This window comes from Myotis nattereri (genome assembly GCF_964212035.1).
Source record: "Myotis nattereri genome assembly, chromosome: 15".
Lineage (NCBI taxonomy): Eukaryota > Metazoa > Chordata > Mammalia > Chiroptera > Vespertilionidae > Myotis > Myotis nattereri.
The window spans coordinates 25790709-25808565 of NC_138090.1; the positions used below are offsets into that span (position 1 = coordinate 25790709).

The 17857-nt window shown below is 45.9% G+C and overlaps 1 protein-coding gene across 2 annotated transcripts in view; it reads left to right on the forward strand.

Annotated features, from left to right (window-relative positions):
* Window positions 1–17857, forward strand: part of CDH13 (cadherin 13) — a gene marked incomplete at its 3' end in the record, with an annotated part of 1052451 nt that overhangs the window by 1026279 nt on the left and 8315 nt on the right. For both annotated transcript variants that reach the window (XM_081106984.1, XM_081106983.1), the window contains exon 12: window positions 14699–14932. In XM_081106984.1, coding sequence (XP_080963110.1) covers window positions 14699–14932 — 234 coding nt within the window. The remainder of the gene's footprint in view (window positions 1–14698; window positions 14933–17857) is intronic.

The following is a 17857-nucleotide window of genomic DNA, read 5'->3' on the forward strand; positions in this document are numbered from 1 at the left end:
GACTACCTTTCTGAGGTTAAGAGAAATAAAAAGCCCTTTAGACCTTGGGGCCCCAAAGCTAGCCTAGATAGATCTAGAATCACCCTTCATAATAATATTGGTAATGCCCGGGTTCTAGAGGATCTGGGGTGGAAAAGACACTTTAGCCCCTCCCTGCGGGCAGAAGCTAAATTGCAACCCACAGGGTGCTCAAGGATGTACAAGGCATTTTTCGTAAACTGTTATCAGTTTTAATGAGCTGCAAATTGCCTAACAACATTGTTTCATTATAACAGAAATGCTTTTTGTTTTGCTAAAGCAGGACTGGCTATATAGTTAAATGATTGGAAGAGTAAAGCCTTTAATCCTATAGATTAATAAGGTATGACCTTTAATGCTGGCAAGCATTTTATCTTTAGAGATGAATATCATCATTTACCTTCTTGGTCCAGATTTTCTGAAAAGGTTAAGATAGTGCCGCAGAGTACGGGAATGCTTTTATTAAAGGCTTCAGTGGACACAGAACTGCTGGCCTATCTTTAAAGGAAGGGGGGTGGGGGGCAGATAATAACTGTTAAGGAAAATACCGCGATGGAAAGAGAACATTCAGGAATGGAATAAGATGGAATGGCTTTGTGGATGCTGATGAGGACAAAGCAGCAGCAATTAGCACTGGGCAAGTCCCGGTGTGATTACCACCCCGCTCAGGTAATCACCAGAAAGGTCAAATGTTAGTCTCACTGTCTTGTAGGAGCTGCAAACTGTCGCAAGCAATTTCTCCTAAGATTCTGGAATCCCACTGGGGTGGCGCGGGCAGGACAGGCCGAGCGGGCTGCGGCTTCCTGGCTCAGTGCCTTTTGCTCAGGCTTCTATTAGACTCATCTTCCTGCCCCTTTTCACCTACAACCTCATCTTTCACTCCTCCTGGTCTGAAAATGCACAGGGTTCAGCGATCCACGATTACTACGGAACATCTCGTATGCCCTCAGAGGAGGTCTGAATTGTGACTCCAAACTCCAAAGACAATATTGGGCCTCAGATAAGGCCAAAGGCCCTTTCTCCCGGCACCCGTGCTATCAAAGTTTAAAAGAAAAAGGAAAAATATATATATGTTTTAGTTCTTCCCATATAAAATGCTTTAAACTAGAAAGCTCGTTCTCTTTAGAGTCCATATTAAGTCTTTACATCATTCTCAAAAGTATTGCATTCCCCATCTATTTTCATTTGAAAGAATAAGGGAATGATAGGAACAGAAGCAGCCCAGTTATCGCTATGTTCTGCAGCATGTTTTCATGACTTAGCAACTTGTATCAAGCAGGCTTGAGTCTGTCAGTGAAGAATGCAATGTGGGTTCCCGAGAAGACACAGACAGAGAACGACGCCTAACAGCTGTGAAACTCAAGTGGAACAGACCCCGATAATGACTTTTCATGGGCTCAGATCTATCATGTCCCCACCTGTCTTCTCCTCAGCCTCTATATGATCGATGTTCCCATCACACCAGCTGAGTCAAAATTGAAATATTGTGCAAAGTACATTTAGATTGATTAAAAGACACGAGTGTTACCCAGTCCCATCTGAAAATGACTACTGAGCTACTGAATAACAATGGCCCCCGAACTGAGGACATCGGGGGATGTGAGCTTTAGAAAGAGGCCTCAATTTATGGTCTTTCTCTTTTTGTAGCTCAACCAAGCTCTAGGCCGCATGGAGGATGTACTGAGATTATTTAAATTAATTCTACTTAAAAGATGCTAGTTTGGATAAAACCAAGCCATCAGTTATGATGGCAACCCAATTAAGCCCATTTAGCACCCCTTATCTCAGCTGTGATAGTAATTGAGGAAGAAAAATAAATTGAACACTCAGCCATCATTCCTTGTTACTTCAAGTACCAGTAAAATATCAATCACGTTGAAAATACTAGCTACAATTCTGGCACCGACAAAACAGCCCAATAAAAGAACTGGTGGCAGAGGTTGGGATCAGAGCTACCTGCAAACTGCACGTGCAGCCATAGAGAGTGGCCCGGTGTGTGACCTGTGCCCTCTCAGCCTCAGTTTCCCCACCTGCCCTGCTGGGTTGTTGTAAGGACTGGAAATGATGAATACAAAATTCCTGGTGCCTAGTAAACACCTAATAAATATTTAAATCAGCTGACTTGAACTTATGAACTTTCTAAATACATTAGCACAGGATCATCAGTATGCAAGGCGAACTGTGAGATGCCATCCGATGACCACCCTGTTGGTGGCCTGAGCATTTTTCTAGGGAAGAAATGGGCTGGAGTCCTTCACTCAGAGTCAGGCTCTGTATCAGAGAATTCGCCAGGAAATGCCACCTTGGACACTGGCTCAACTCATGGGACGTGCCTGTCTTTAGGGGGAGATTCAGCCAACTTGCATCTGCCTACCAGCAGGACCTTTCCACACTGACCAGCCAAGCCAACCATCTTAAACAGACTGTTCTCAGACCTCCATTGGGAAAGGAAACTGATTTGAGCATTAAAATGCTTTCTGCAGTGCCCATCTATGCCAGCTCAACTCCTGCTGCCAAGGTGTCTCTTAGCTGGCCCTCCTCTGTGTCCCTTATTCCCCAGTTCAGCTAATAGCATCACCAGCTGCACAGTCCCCAAGCTGGGACCCAATCACCTGCCTACCCATCACCCCCAGCCCAATTCTGGCTGTCAGTCCAGCCTCCTGAATCCAGCACACACACCCCCTACCCGCCAGCTCCACTCCGACTGCCCTCACCTCAGCCCTCATTGTCAATTCCCATTACCCTGGCATCCCAGCCTGTCTCCCTGTGTCCTCTCTCCTCACTCAAGTCCACGCCTTTCCGTGCCTCCAGCATCCTCTGCTTTTATCAAAGCCATTCTCCAGCTTAAAAGTCTTTGAACTTCTTCCCACAAAATAGCCACACTGTTCCCTCCTCTTGGAACAGCTCTCTCTCTCTCCGCAGAGCATTCTCACTTCCAACACACTCAAATGCCATCTTTTCATGGAGCCTCTGATCTGTCCCCAGGCAGTCAATTACTCCATGCCACAAGCCCCCTGACAGCAATCCCCGTGTATCTTCCTGCACTTACAGTGCTGTTCCTCATCTGTTCATGTGTCTGTTCCGGCCATACTGTTAGCGTTTCAGGAGCAGGCACCCTGTGCCATTGATTTTTCTGCACATCCACCCAGCCACAGAATAGAGTCCCAGTGAGTGATTTTTGACTGAATGACTAAAAGGGAACTGCCAGGTTTAACCTGGCCTCCAAACCAGCTCTTCCCCTATTGTTTTCCTTTTCTCTACAGTTGGCAAAACGGAAACAAAAAAGCCAAAACGTTGACTTTTTAAAACAGTGCATTATTTCAGATCATCGTCTCTTCTAAAGAAGTTTTTAACCCAATTATGTGAATAATTGCCTCAGTTCTACATTAAGTATTACAGCTGGAAACCTGGTATTATATTTTGCAAAGCTATTTTCTACCAGGTTTGTTGTTGTTGTTGTTGTTGTTGTTATTGTTGTTGGTTTACAAGTAATTTTTTTAACAAATAAAATGGAATTGGCAATATCTCTTTTTTTTTAGAAATTTAGATTTCTACTTTTTTATTTTTATTTTTTTAATATTTTCTTTTTATTTCAGAGAGGAAGGGGAGGGAGAGATAGAAACATCAATGATGAGAATCACTGATCCTCTGCCTCCTGCACGCCCCCTACTGGGGATAGAGCCTGCAACCCAGGAATACGCCCTTGACCGGATTCGAACCCAGGACCCTTCAGTCCACAGGCTCACATCCGCAGACCAACATTCTATCCACTAAGCCAAACCAGCTAGGGCAGCAATATCTTTATTAACAAAGAAATTCTTAAAAATGCTGTGCTTTTCTATCTGACTTATTTTGCTTAGCATGATACTCTCAAGATCCACCCATGTTGTCACAAATGACAGTATTTCATGTCATTGCTGAGTAGTAGGATAAGAACTATATGATTTCACTCAGATATGGGGTATAAAACAGAGAGCAGCAAACAAACGAAAGAACAAACAAACTCATAGACACAGACAGCAGTATTATGGTTACCAGAGGGGAAGGGGTCGGGGAGGTTGAAGAGGGAAAAGGGGGGCAAATGCATGGTGCTGGGAGGAGACTAGACTTTGGGTGGTGAGCACAGATGATGTAGTCTAGAATTGTACAATTGAAATTTATGTCAATTCGTTAACAAATGTCGCCGCAATAAATTTCATTTTTTAAAATGCTTATGCATTCCAAAGTAATGAGATTCTTGGTTTAGGGGGCAAATGCCAAAAAATCTTATAAAATACTGATACTGAAAAGTCATAGTAAACAGAACATAGGGATGAACAAAACAGTACAAAGGACGACCTTACAGAGAAGAAACCTGGTCCAGGCTCCCTTTCAAGCCCAGGTGAAGATACGTTTAGAGCGCTGTTCTTTCGAAGTAAACGCTCCGGCATGATTTGCTCACAGCTGCTTGCGGAAGGCCCGTCCAACGTACAGAAACACAGAGGGAACTCGGTGGGGAGGAGGTTGCCCCAGCCATGCTTCTTGGCCTACACACAGCCTCCGCTCCTGCATTCCGACTGCCCTCGCCTCAGCCCTCATTGTCAGTCCCCATTAAAGTAGCTGCGTGCCCCGCCTTTGCTCAGGCGCCCCCACCTGAACTTTGCCTCCTCTTAATTCATCCCGTCTTCTGATTTTCCGCCCAGAATTTGGGCCTCTGTCTCCCTTGAGACACCAGATGAGGTCTCTGTCTTTGGCCCTGGCATGGACTCCCTGCTCTGAGCCCCAGTTGCACAGACCCCATGGCACACGCAGTTAGTTCTCTTCTCCCCGAGATGAGACCGGGAGGCCTTGAATGTAGACACAGCCACTACTCTCCGAATAGAAGCACGGTGGAAATGGAAAACGAAACACGGAGAACCGTCCTGATGCTTAGAGCCGTGGAGCTCAGAAATGAGCTTCCTGTTTCTCTCCCTTCCCCCTCTCCCCTCTTGCATTTTATTTTTCACAGAGGCAGCCTCACTTTGCACACTGCTCCCCACATAACACCACCTATACAGTGGGGCCTTGACTTACGAGTTTAATTCGTTCAGAGACCGAGCTCCTTAAGGAGCTCGTTAACTCAAATTACTCTATCAACTCAATGCAAAAAATCGGCAGAGACGCCGGTATCTCAAAAAACTCGTTAGTCGGGACACTCGTAAGTCAAGGCCACACTGTGCTCGTGATTCCCAGGGAAAGACGTGCCACAAGCCTCTAGGCCCAGCTCAGGAAAGACTTGGGACTAGCGACTAGAAAAATCTGCTACCTTCCTGTAGTTCTCAGAGCTGGCTTCTGAAAGTTCTTGCGGAGATCCTGACACTCTCTGCATCTGAGGGCAGCCCATCTAGGTGTGCAAGGCCAGGGGCCCTGTTCTTCTATGGAGACTCTTGATGACGTAGATGGCTTTGGAGTCTTATCTTTCTTGTCTGGGGTTGTAACATGTGAGAAGCTGGTCCCTTGTTTGCAGGTGTTTATAGCAGCATTGTTCATCATAGATAAAAAATAGCAATGACCCAAATGTCTGTCACCTAGTGAACTGATAAACAAAGCATCATCTATTCATAGAGTGAAATATTACTCAGCCACAAAAAGGAATGAGGTAGAGATTCATGCTATAGCATGGATGAATCTTAGAAATATAATGCTAAGTGAAAGAAGCCAGACACAAAAGATCACATTTTATATAATTCCATCTATAGAAATTTCCAGAAAACACAAATCTATAGAGGGGAAAAAAAGCAGATTAGTGATGCCTAGGGCTGGAAGTGGGTAAGGAGAGTTAGTACAAGTGGGCCCAAGGTGGTTTTTTTGTGGTAGAAATGTTCTAAAATTAGATAGTGGTGATAGTTGCACAACTCTGGAAATTTACTCAATATAAATTAATTGTAAGAAACAGAAAAGAGTGAGAGACAAGAAAGTAAAGTATAATTGGACAAAATATTTCTAAATCCCTGTGTAACTTTTGAGATTATATTTCTGTTTCTAATTAGTATAGTAATCATGGTTATTATAAAGAAAATTAAAAAGAGAGAAGTATTATTTGAATGTTAATTACCTGGAGAGATAAACACTATTTAGGCTTTGCTATATCTCTTTCTCATCTTTTTCTAATCACATATATTGTTTTGATTCAGATCACATTGTTTTTCATTGTGTTTCTTACAAGATTTTTTTTTTCTTTCTGAGTAATGGAACCTATCAGAGAAATCTCAATGTTTTTTGGCTAAGTATAAATCCTGTTTGGCCAGAATTCTGAATTAAATAAAATCCCTCTATGATTTTTTTCTCATCACATCCGCACTCACATCATCAAAGCTGGGAGACCCATATACACACATGTTCTGTTGTACTGACTTCGGCTCTGTAGGTCTCCCCCAAAGAGCAATATACTGCTCGTCATGTAAATAAGGGAAACATGGAAGGCTGCTTTTCACCCTCTCTCCCAATGCTTGACGCCCACCGCACATGCCAATGTAATAAAACGCTGTGCTCGGTAGTCTGGCTCCGATGGAGGGTCGTGTCATGATCCCCAATCATCCCTTTCACTTTCTGGGAAAGAGCACGTGGCGTGGGAAGACCGTGTCTTCAGGCCACAGGTCTCACGCCGGTGATACACCCACCTTCGCCTTCAGTTACTTCATCTATCTGAGGCCCCATTTCCTCTTCCTGGAAATGAGGGGAAACTAGAAAGTAGGACCCCGAATGCTCAAAGCAGCCACCTCTCTGGCCTGCTTGGACCTTTCCTGCTCTGAAGAGTAGCAGGTGTTCAGTTTCTCTACATAAATCCCCCCTTTTCATTCGTTGTATGAGCCTGCTTCTCGTAGAAGATGCACAGCTCTGCCCCCAATAAACCTGGAACGCAAAACCCAAGTGTAAAGTAGTGAGCCAACCAGACCGAGGGCATAGCCCGCTGTGAACAGGCCTCGTGCCCAGCTCGAGCTGCCAGCCTGGCCTCTCATGGGCAGTTAAGCCAGCTCAGAGTCAAAGGTGCGAGTTAAATTGTCCGAGTTCGCAATCAAGAAGTGGGTCAGTTGGGTCCTGTCTTGGTCGTGCGATGTGCTGAGAGGCATTATAAGCCGTCCATGCTGAGTGGGGGCGACAGAGCCAGCAATGGGAGCATGAGGTGGCCAGTGCCGGGAAGACCCTGGCAGGCTGCCAACTCCATGAAGTCAGTGCCCCTCTTAAAGTCACAGTCCTCTGGATGGAAGGGACTCCATCATCCAGATCCATGGGAAAGCAATGGTGACCATTTCCCCCACGTCGTGCCAGTGTTTGGCAGCCTGAGCACTGGAAGCTCATGAATAATCCACCAACATTTGAAGGCTATGGGTAGGGAGTTGTTGAATGGGCACAGAGTTCCAGTTGGGGGAGATGAAAAATTCATGAGATGGATGTGGTGATGTGAATGTACTTAATACCGCTGATATTTAACAACGTTTAGGGAGGGCCCTGGCTGGTTTGGCTCAGTGGATAAAGTGTCCGCCTGCGGACTGAAGGGTCCCGGGTTCGATTATGGTCAAGGGCACATGCCTGAGTTGCAGGCTCGGTCCCCGGTGGGAGGCCTGCAGGAGGCAGCCGGTCAATGATCGTCTCTCATCATTAATGTTTCTATCTCTCTCTCTCCTCTCCCTTCCTCTCTGAGGTCAATAAAAATATATATTTGTTTAAAAACATTTAGGAAGGTAAATTTTGTTGTGTATATTTTACCAAAATTAAAAGTTCATAGATGCCCGGGCTGGTACGCTTAGTGGTTACAGCAGGGGTGGGCAAACTTTTTGACTCGAGGGCCACAATGGGTTCTTAAACTGGACCGGAGGGCCGGAACAAAAGCATGGATGGAGTGTTTGTGTGAACTAATATAAATTCAAAGTAAACATCATTACATAAAAGGGTACGGTCTTTTTTTTCAATAGTTTTATTCATTTCAAATGGGCCGCGGCCCGCGGGCCGTAGTTTGCCCACAGCTGGGTTAGAGCATTTGCTGAAAGGGCTCAGGTTCGATTCCCAGTCAAGGGCATGTACCTGGGTTGTGGGTTCGCTCCCTGCCCCCGATCTGTCTCTCGAATATCGAGGTTTCCCTCCTCTGTTTATCTCTCTCTCCCTCTGCCTCCCTCCCTTCCCCTGTCTCTGAAAAGCAATGGAAAAAAATATCCTCAGGTGAGGATTAACCAAAAAATAGTAGCTCATAGGGGAAAAAAATTTAAAATAATAATAATTTTAAACCCAAGTCATGGTTTAGGGACTTTAGTTTGCTTTCGTGGTTGAAATAAGAGCCTGAAGAATCTACCTACATCATTCTGACACAGAAAGGAAAGATTGGAGTAGGAGGCCTGAGACTCAGCTGGTTAATCTGAGCCCATCCTAAACCTCCCGGGCCTCAGCCTCCGAACACCTAAGACAAAGGTGTCAGGGATCAGCTGCTCCCAACCAGCGTGGAGCCCACGGCTGCAATTCCGGTGTCGCTGGCCATTCCCCGCCGCCCCCCAGCGTTAATGTAGGTGCATTTCTCTGAGGCAGGGCCATGACCGTCATCAGGGCCCCAAAAGGGAACCCAACTGCCGTTCAGTTTAAGAGCCACTGACAGGAAGGGTTCCTGCCTCAGGGCCCGCCCATCTTCTAACTCGGTGCAGCCTGAGCCCCTGCACCCGCAGGCAGCCTCTCTGCGTGTTCGGAGGTTGGACGTCCTCTGACCCGTGCAGGAGACAGGGGAGATGAGCTGAAAGGTTCTAGTTCCATATCGCAGGAGTTTTCCTCAAACTGAGGCTTTTTTTCCTATTGAAATCGAAAATTGATGGAGGTGGGCACAATAGTATGCTTGGTTCTGATATTTGATTATGCAGAGAAGTCCCTTGGGGGTTGGGGTTGCTGGTGGAAAGGGGACGAGAAGGGATGGGGGATTTTTGCTGAGTGCAAAGAAATACCTAGAAGCTCCAGTATTGAGTTCCTGGGGCCCCCGAACTATTGGAGCAAAATGGCTTGTGAAGAATCATTATGGGGTTGTTGTTTTTTTTCCTTGTTTTTTTTAAATATATTTTATTGATTTTTTTACAAAGAGGAAGGGAGAGGGATAGAGAATTAGAAACATCGATGAGCTGCCTCCTGCACACTCCCTACTGGGGATGTGCCCGCAACCAAGGTACATGCCCTTGACCGGAATCGAACCTGGGACCCTTGAGTCCGCAGGCTGATGCTCTATCCACTGAGCCAAACCGGTTAGGGCTATTTTTTTTTCTTTATTGATTAAGATATTACATATGTGTCTTTATCCCCCTATTGCTCCCCCCACCCCACACCCCACTCAGGCCCTCACCTCCCTAGTGTCTGTGTCCGTTGGTTATGCTTACATACATGCATATAAGTCCTTTGATAGATCTCCCCTTCTTCCCCCCACCCTCCCCTGCCTTCCCTCTGAGGTCTGATGGTCTGATTGATGCTTCTCTGTCTCTGGATCTGTTTTTGTTCATCCGTTTATATAGTTCATTATATTCCACAAATGAGTGAGATCATGTGATGTTTATCTTCTCTGACTGACTTATTTCATTTAGCATAATGCTCTCCAGGTTCATTCATGCTGTTGCAAATGGTAAGAGTTCCTTCCTTTTTACAGCCACATAGTATTCCATTGTGTAGATGTACCACAGTTTTTTAATCCACTCATCTGCTGATGGGCACTTAGGCTGTTTCCAAAACTTAGCTATGGTAAATTGTGCCTCTGTGAACATAGGGGTGCATATATCGTCTCTGATTGGTGTTTCCAGTTTCTTGAGATATATTCCTAGAAGTGGGATCAGTGGGTCAAATGGGAGTTCCATTTTTTGAGGAAACTCCATACTGTTCTCCACAGTGACTGCACCAGTCTGCATTCCCACCAGCAGTGCACAAGGATTCCTTTTTCTCTGCATCCTGGCAAGCACTTGTCATTTATTGATTTGTTGATGATAGCTATTCTGGCAGGTGTAAGATGGTACCTCATTGTCGTTTTGATTTGCACCTCTCATATGATTAGTGACTTTGAGCATGTTTTCATATGTCTCTTGGCCTTCTTTCGAAAAGTATCTATTTAGGTCTGTTGCCCATTTTTTGATTGGATTCTTTATCTTCCTTTTGTTAAGTTGTATGAATTCCCTGTAAATGTTTGGTACTGGCACAAGAACAGACATATAGACCAATGGAATAGAATAGAGAACCCAGAAATCGACCCAAACAACTATGCTCAATTAATATTTGACAAGGGCAAGAGCATACAATGGAGTCAAGACAGTCTCTTCAATAAATGGTGCTGGGAAATTGAAAAAAAATCTACATGCAAAAAAATGAAACTAGAACACCAACTTACACCATACACAAAAATAAACTCAAAATGGATAAAGGACTTAAACGTAAGACGGGAAATCATAAAAATCTTAGAGGAATCCACAGGCAGCAAAATCTCAGACATATGCCAAAGCAATATCTTCACTGATACAGCTCCTAGGGCAATGAAAACTAGAGAGAAAATAAACAAATGGGACTTCATCAAAATTAAAAGCTTCTGCACAGCAAAAGAAACCATCAACAAAACAACAAGAAAGCCCACTGCATGGGAGAATATATTTGCCAATATTATCTGATAAGGGTGAAGAATCATTATGTTTTTAATCACATTTGAATTTTGGATGGTGGTTTTCCTCCCTCCTGTGCATATAAGCTGGGAGAGGCTCTTTCCCTGGGGATTTTGGGAGTCCTCTCGTTACCTTATCAATGAAAAAAGCAAGTTCATTTTATTTGACTTCAGAAAAAGACATCATCAGGCTGGCCTGGGAATAACGCATGCGGAATTGAAGATGGTAGTATACTAGTAATTAAGTTCACAAAAGGCCCGTCTTATGGCCATATTTCAGATACTCGTAATGCCTTCTCATCCATTCTACCGAGTGACTCCATAATATATTCAGAGTGGAGAAAAATACAGTGGATTCCTCTGAGATATTCAATTAGTTCAGTAAAAAGAAAAAAATAATTTTCAATAAAGAAATTCAACCAAATGACTAAAGCTGACACTGGGTAACCAAGTTCAAAGTAATGATGCATTTCCTTTGAGTTCTTGCTCTAACAGAAGTTGATGATATGCCGCCATTAGAAATAGCCATCCTTCTGATAATTAATTACATTTGTGTTCCTATCTTAGAGACACTTATTTGCCTGTTTGCTCTGGAGCTGTCTTCGGGTGTTGATATATGTAAGGTTCCACCAGCCTCCCTAAACAGTATCTGTTCTCGCACTTCACAGTGAGCTTCCTTCGAGCTGGTTTCTTCCCCACTAATGGAAACCTCTCCCCAAAAGTCACCAGCAACATGCTCCTTGCAGGATCCCATTGCTTCTCTTTACTCCTCATCCTTTTCGGCATCATAACCCATTGCCTCACCTTCCAGTTCATCTCCCCCATCTCCTGCAAACTATCATCTGCTCTTTGAACTTGGGGCATTCCATCTACACCCCTCCCTCATTCTGCACTTTCACCTAATTTGCTAGAAAGGTTTCAAAAGTATCTGTGTTGACAATGCCCCCGTTGCCAACCCAGCCCTGGCATTTCTCCTAAGCTCTGTGCACCTGTACATGGTTGCACTGAATACAGGGTTTATTCACACCATCAAATCTGAACTGTCTTTCACTCACCCCCCACTACCTTCCACGCTTCTTCCAGCGCCTCACCTGAGAGCCCGGCCACCAAGAAGAGACATTTCTTTCCTGCTCAAACCACCCACGTCATGACGCAATCCGTTGCTGGGCTCCAGTGTCCAACATCTCCTGTCAGTACCACTGTGCGTTTCTAAAAATAAGTCAGTCAGGTTGTTTCGCTGCCTTTCTGAAGACCCTCCAGTGGAATTGTCATGACAGTCAAGGCCCCCATGTCCTATGGGACATCTCCAGCCTCATCCCCTTGCCATGCTCGCGGATAGCAGGGGACAGCCATGATGTCTGACGACCTTGCCTGTATCCACACAGGCCAGGAGCGAAGGTTGAGCCGCAGCCAATTTGAGTGTCAGCAGAATGCCTCGTGATCGTCCCAGAACTGTGGGCACGGGAGGCCTGTGAGGAGCTGCTCTAGTCCACTTCTTACTTGCCTCCCGAAGTCCCCTGGGAGGCTGTCACAAGACAGTTTCTCATCATCTTCCAGGTTCTGATATGGGGCGAGGCTTCCTGCCCACCCCTCTTGGAGTGCAGCTGCAGACAGTAAAACCACTAAGAGGCAGCTTGCAATCGGCTCCTCAGCACCAGGGCCTCCCTTCATCTGTGATGCAGCCAGCTGCCCTCTGGGGTTTGGGTGTCACCTGCCCAGGGGCCGTCTTTGCCTACTCATCCTTTGACTGTCCCTATAAGTCATAAGCTGCCTGAATCTAAAAAGGACTCCTTGTTTCTTTACCAACAGAACCTGTCAGACCCGGCCTGGCCTTGCACTGGACACTCATGCTCTGAGCTCAGATATTCACTACCTTCCACCCCATGTGACCCAGAACTTGACTCAAAACCGAATGTGCCCTTCAAGAAAAAAGAAAAACACAGGAGGAGAGAAAATAAAATTAAGCTTGTAGATCTGGTTCAGTGAAATGAGGATAGGAAAAATAGAATGGGGCCAGACATTAGGTCAGTACTGGTGCATAAAATTAGAGCACAGTCATTTCAGACGCACAGCAAATCCTTCTGGAATAAGGCAAATCCATACACTTACTAACTAAAGTTAGAGCAAATTTGGCTCTAACTTTCCTCACAGAAAATGTGGACTATAAAGGGGTGTTTTGTCCCAAGAGCCAGTCTCTAATTCATAGATGATTAAAAATGAATTTAAAGAAAGGTAAATGAAATCATGCTGAGTCATACCAAGATTAAACAGCCTTTTCTTTAGGTGAGTTTATAAGGGCTTTTCCTTTTCTTTTCTTTTTTAATATATTTTTATTGATTTCAGAGAGGAAGGGGGCGGGGGGAGAGAGAGAAACATCAATGATGAGAGAGAATCATTGACTGGCTGCCTCCTGCACGCCCCCTACTGGGGATTGAGCCCGCAATCTGGGCATATGCCCTTGACCAGAATCGAACCCAGGACCCTTCAGTTCACAGGTCAACGTTCTACCCACTGAGCCAAACCGGCTTGGGCTATGAGAGCTTCTTAAAATAATGTTTCCTAAAGTGAAAATCATATAGTAGCTGAAATTTTTAAAAATGAAGTTTTATGTATAAGACCCAAAGATGATGCTATAGCCAGCCTGTGGTTTTGTTTCTCATAACTAACACCCTTCTCAGACTGTCCTGTCCTGCCCAGCCAGCCTAGCCAGCATCCATGGCACCATCACCCTGACCAGCCCAGCCAGCCCCCGTGGCACCATCACCCCAACCAGCCCCCATGGCACCATCACCCCGGCCAGCCCCCATGGCACCATCACCCTGACCAGTCCCCATGGCACCATTACCCCCGCCAGTCCCTGTGGCACCATCACCCTGACCAGCCCCCATGGCACCATTACCCTGGCCAGGCCCCGTGGCACCATCACCCTGACCAGCCCCCGTGGCACCATTACCCCCGCCAGGCCCCGTGGCACCATCACCCTGACCAGCCCCCGTGGCACCATTACCCCCGCCAGTCCCTGTGGCACCATCACCCTGACCAGCCCCCATGGCACCATCACCCCGGCCAGCCCCCATGGCACCATCACCCTGACCAGCCCCCGTGGCACCATTACCCCCGCCAGTCCCTGTGGCACCATCACCCTGACCAGCCCCCATGGCACCATCACCCTGGCCAGGCCCCATGGCACCATCAGCCAGGCCAGTCCCTGTGGCACCATCACCCTGACCAGCCCCCATCGCACCATCACCCCGGCCAGTCCCTGTAGCACCATCAGCCAGGCCAGTCCCTGTGGCACCATCACCCTGACCAGCCCCCATCGCACCATCACCCCGGCCAGTCCCTGTGGCACCATCAGCCAGGCCAGCCCCTTTTGTTTTTCTTTCAGACCGTTTTTTTCTTACAAAAGAAAATCCTGGAAGGGCTCCCTCTTCAACCAACTACCCACTCAGTGTAGAGCTATTCCCCATAAAACATGGCCTTCTCTCCTGGAATCTCTACCTTCCTGTGCCACCAACATACGGGAACACTTGGGTATTTAGATAAAAGGTTGAATTTTTTAAAATATATTTTTATTGACTTCAGAGAGGAAGGGAGAGGGAGAGAGAGGTAGAAACATCAAGAATGGAGAGAATCATTGATCAGCTGCCTCCTGTACACCCCACACTGGGGATCGAGCCTGCAACCCAGGCATGTGCCCTGACTAGGAATTGAACTGTGACTTCCTGGTTCATGGACCGATGTTCAACCATTGAGCCACACCGGCCAGGCAAAGGTTGAATTTGGAGCAAGGCAAAGTCCCTCTGTTATCTCCATTATCAGAGTGACTTTCGGTGTGTTAGAAGCTCAGCGTTCTAAAGGTGAAGCCTGAAAAACTTAAATCAAAAGTTGTACGTATGATGACAGCCTTGGAAACCACTAAGCTTTATACACATGTGTAAGCTATTACTTTAGTCCTGTGTGAACCCCTTTAATCATCAAGGTGTCTGGCGGTGGGGAAGGGCTGGGCAGCGCTCCTCTTCGTGTTAGCACGTGTGCACTCACATCGCCCCTCTTCCCTAGGCGACCCGCCTGCCACCGGCACTGGGACTTTGCTGATCACCCTGGAGGACGTGAACGACAACGCTCCCTTCATCTACCCCACAGCGGCCGAAGTCTGCGATGATGCCAAAAACCTCAGCGTAGTCATCTTGGGAGCGTCAGACAAGGACCTGCACCCAAATACAGATCCTTTCAAATTTGAAATCTATAAGCAAGCTGTTCCTGATAAAGTCTGGAAGGTCTCCAAGATCAACAGTAAGTCAGCCAGACGTCCCACATGTATCCTGTGGCTTTAGCCTAGTGGCTCTGGCTTGGTTTCCTTCCCCAAACTGTTCCCCCCTCCTGCTCTCTTGTGCGTTCTCAAATGGTTTATTTCAAGTTATTTATGCACTATAAATAGTGACAACTTTCCCACCAGAAAATGAACACAATATGTAAATATATTAAATATCAGTTCCTCATAATGCAGACATGAAAGTCCTCTCCATTGCTTCCTCTCTTATCTTTTCTATACGGGACATAGCATAATCTCTGCCCTGTACGGACTGTACACTCGATGGTGTGTATAGTATATGCTGAGTACTCTACACCCTACACACTGTACACTCCATACAGCACACCCTGTACTATGCACCTTACTGTACACTGTATGCTAGCCCCCCTGTATTGTACCCTCTGTACTGTACACTATACTGCATACCCTACACCAGTGGTCGGCAAACTCATTAGTCCACAGAGCCAACTATCAACAGTACAACGATTGAAATTTCTTTTGAGAGCCAAATTTTTTAAACTTAAACTATATAGGTAGGTACATTGTTATTAACTTAATTAGGATACTCCTAAGGCTTAGGAAAAGCCACACTCAAGGGGCCAAAGAGCCGCATGTGGCTCGCGAGCCGCAGTTTGCCGACCATGGCTCTACACTGTCCACTCTATACTGTGTATCATATACTGTACATCTTGTACTGTACACTCTGTGCTTTATATCCTATACTGCACAGCCCTATACGGTACACACACCAGACTCCAGCCGTGCAGAGCCGGCGTCTCTGCTTCTCCCTAAGCATGTCCTGGCTCAGCTGTCTCTGCTCTCTCGAATAACTGTGCTTCCGTTAACTTTCGCCAGCACCCTGGAGAGCTGTTTCCTGGTGAGCCTGCTGTTATGGAAGACTAAGGAGAAGAGGAGCACCAGTTCGGGCCCCCAGCTTCCGTTTTAAGCTGCAGGCCTCCTCAAAGCTGACTTAGGCTTGATAATGACCTTGGCCTTTACTTCCAACTTTGATATCTTCTTTCATCTGCTCTGTTCCTCATTTATGAAACACGCAAGCAGTGTCCCTTCCTGCCAGTCTTTCCATGTGGGCATGTGGAACTCAAAACTTGGCCCAGCATGGATCACCTGCCTTATTAAGACTGAAACCCCAATGTAGTGAGTGATAAAGTACCCCTCTCCCCACAATACCTCACCCACTTCCCTCCTCGCTAAGTTCACCTTGCCTGGAAATAAAGCCAAAAGCCAGAACTCACGCCTTAGACCAGCGGTTCTCAACCTGTGGGTCACGACCCTTTTGGGGGTCGAACGACCCTTTCACAGGGGTCGCCTAAGACCATTGGAAAACACATATATAATTACATATTGTTTTTGTGATTAATCACTATGCTTTAATTATGTTCAATTTCTAACAATGAAATTGGGGGTCACCACAACATGAGGAACTGTATTAAAGGGTCGCGGCATTAGGAAGGTTGAGAACCACTGCCACAGACATACACTCTGCCATCAGTAATGAACAGCTTCTGCCATTGGCCCAGTCAGGGCTCCCTCTTCTTGCATTAGTGGTAGAATTTTTGAGAGAGATGGGGAATTACCATTTCATTAAGTTTTGAACATGAATTGTACACTTGTGCATAAAATTTTCTATTAAAAATCTCATATGTATTGTGATGGCCTTATCTCACATCTCATTTTATTACTGCCTTTCTCCTGTTATTGATTATAGTTGCCTGTTTGTCTACTTTATTGCTTTTTAAAGGATGAATTTTGTTACACTGATTATTTTTAATTAAAACAGTCCTCTTGTTTGAGGGGTTCCTCTTCTGTTTGCTAGTGTTTGCAGCTGCAGCGGATTTGAACAATCATCACCAGATCTTTCCAACTGGAACTTTCTCATTCAAGAGGAGTTTCTCCTCTGCTTGGGGGAAATGGGAGAATGTCCCATGAGTTAATCTGCTATTTCACTGGGGTAATTTTCTACCTTGGTTAATCGGTGCTGCCACCTAACCTTCTGGTTAGGATAATACTTCATCTGCTTTCCCTCCTGGTTTTATGTAATAGATACAATGCCTTCTAAATTCTTTTTCTTGTCCCCAATTCCCCCCCCCCAAATACTTAGCATTGTCTATGCCCAGAAAGGGGTAGTTTAAAACAAACAAATAAAAAATCCTTAGTCATCTGAAAGGGAATAGCCTGAAGCTAAAACAGTAGCCAGGTAGGGTGGCCACTCCTGAGGGCTGCCCAGAGGCCTGGATAAGGGCAGATATTCCCACCCACTGTGGGCTTACAGACCCCATCTCCACGTGTGGGCTGTGCTGTGGATCCCCATTCAGATCCAGGGCTGTGGGCTCTGCGCTGAGAGAGATAACAGAATCCATACCCCAGGCAACACACAAGCTCAAGCCCACATAGAGAGTGAGAGAACTTTTTTTGGGGTCCAAGAATTTATTTTGATTATTTGAATTTGGATTCCTATACAAAAATCTCTGAACTGGTAATTTTTTTCCTTTTCTTCCAGATTTTTTAAAGTATTATTGACAAATAAAAATCTATACATAAAAGCCTAAGCGACCAGCTGACCAGCCAGTAGCTATGATGCACACTGACCACCAGGGGCAGATGCTCAATGCAGGAGCTGCCAAGCTGTGGTCACCTGGCAGCAGTGGTTCTCAGGTGACACACCCAGAACCAGAGAGGAGCGGGCCCAATTCCGGGGGGCATCACCTGAGAACTGCACAATCTGGGACCCCTCAGAGAATGTCGGAGAGCCGGTTTCTGCCCGATCCCCGCAGGCCAGGCCGAGGGACCCCACCAGTGCACGAATCCATGCACTGGGTCCCTAGTTGTATATATTTAAAATGTACAATATGATCATATGAGAATAGATTTTTACATTATTTTTTCTA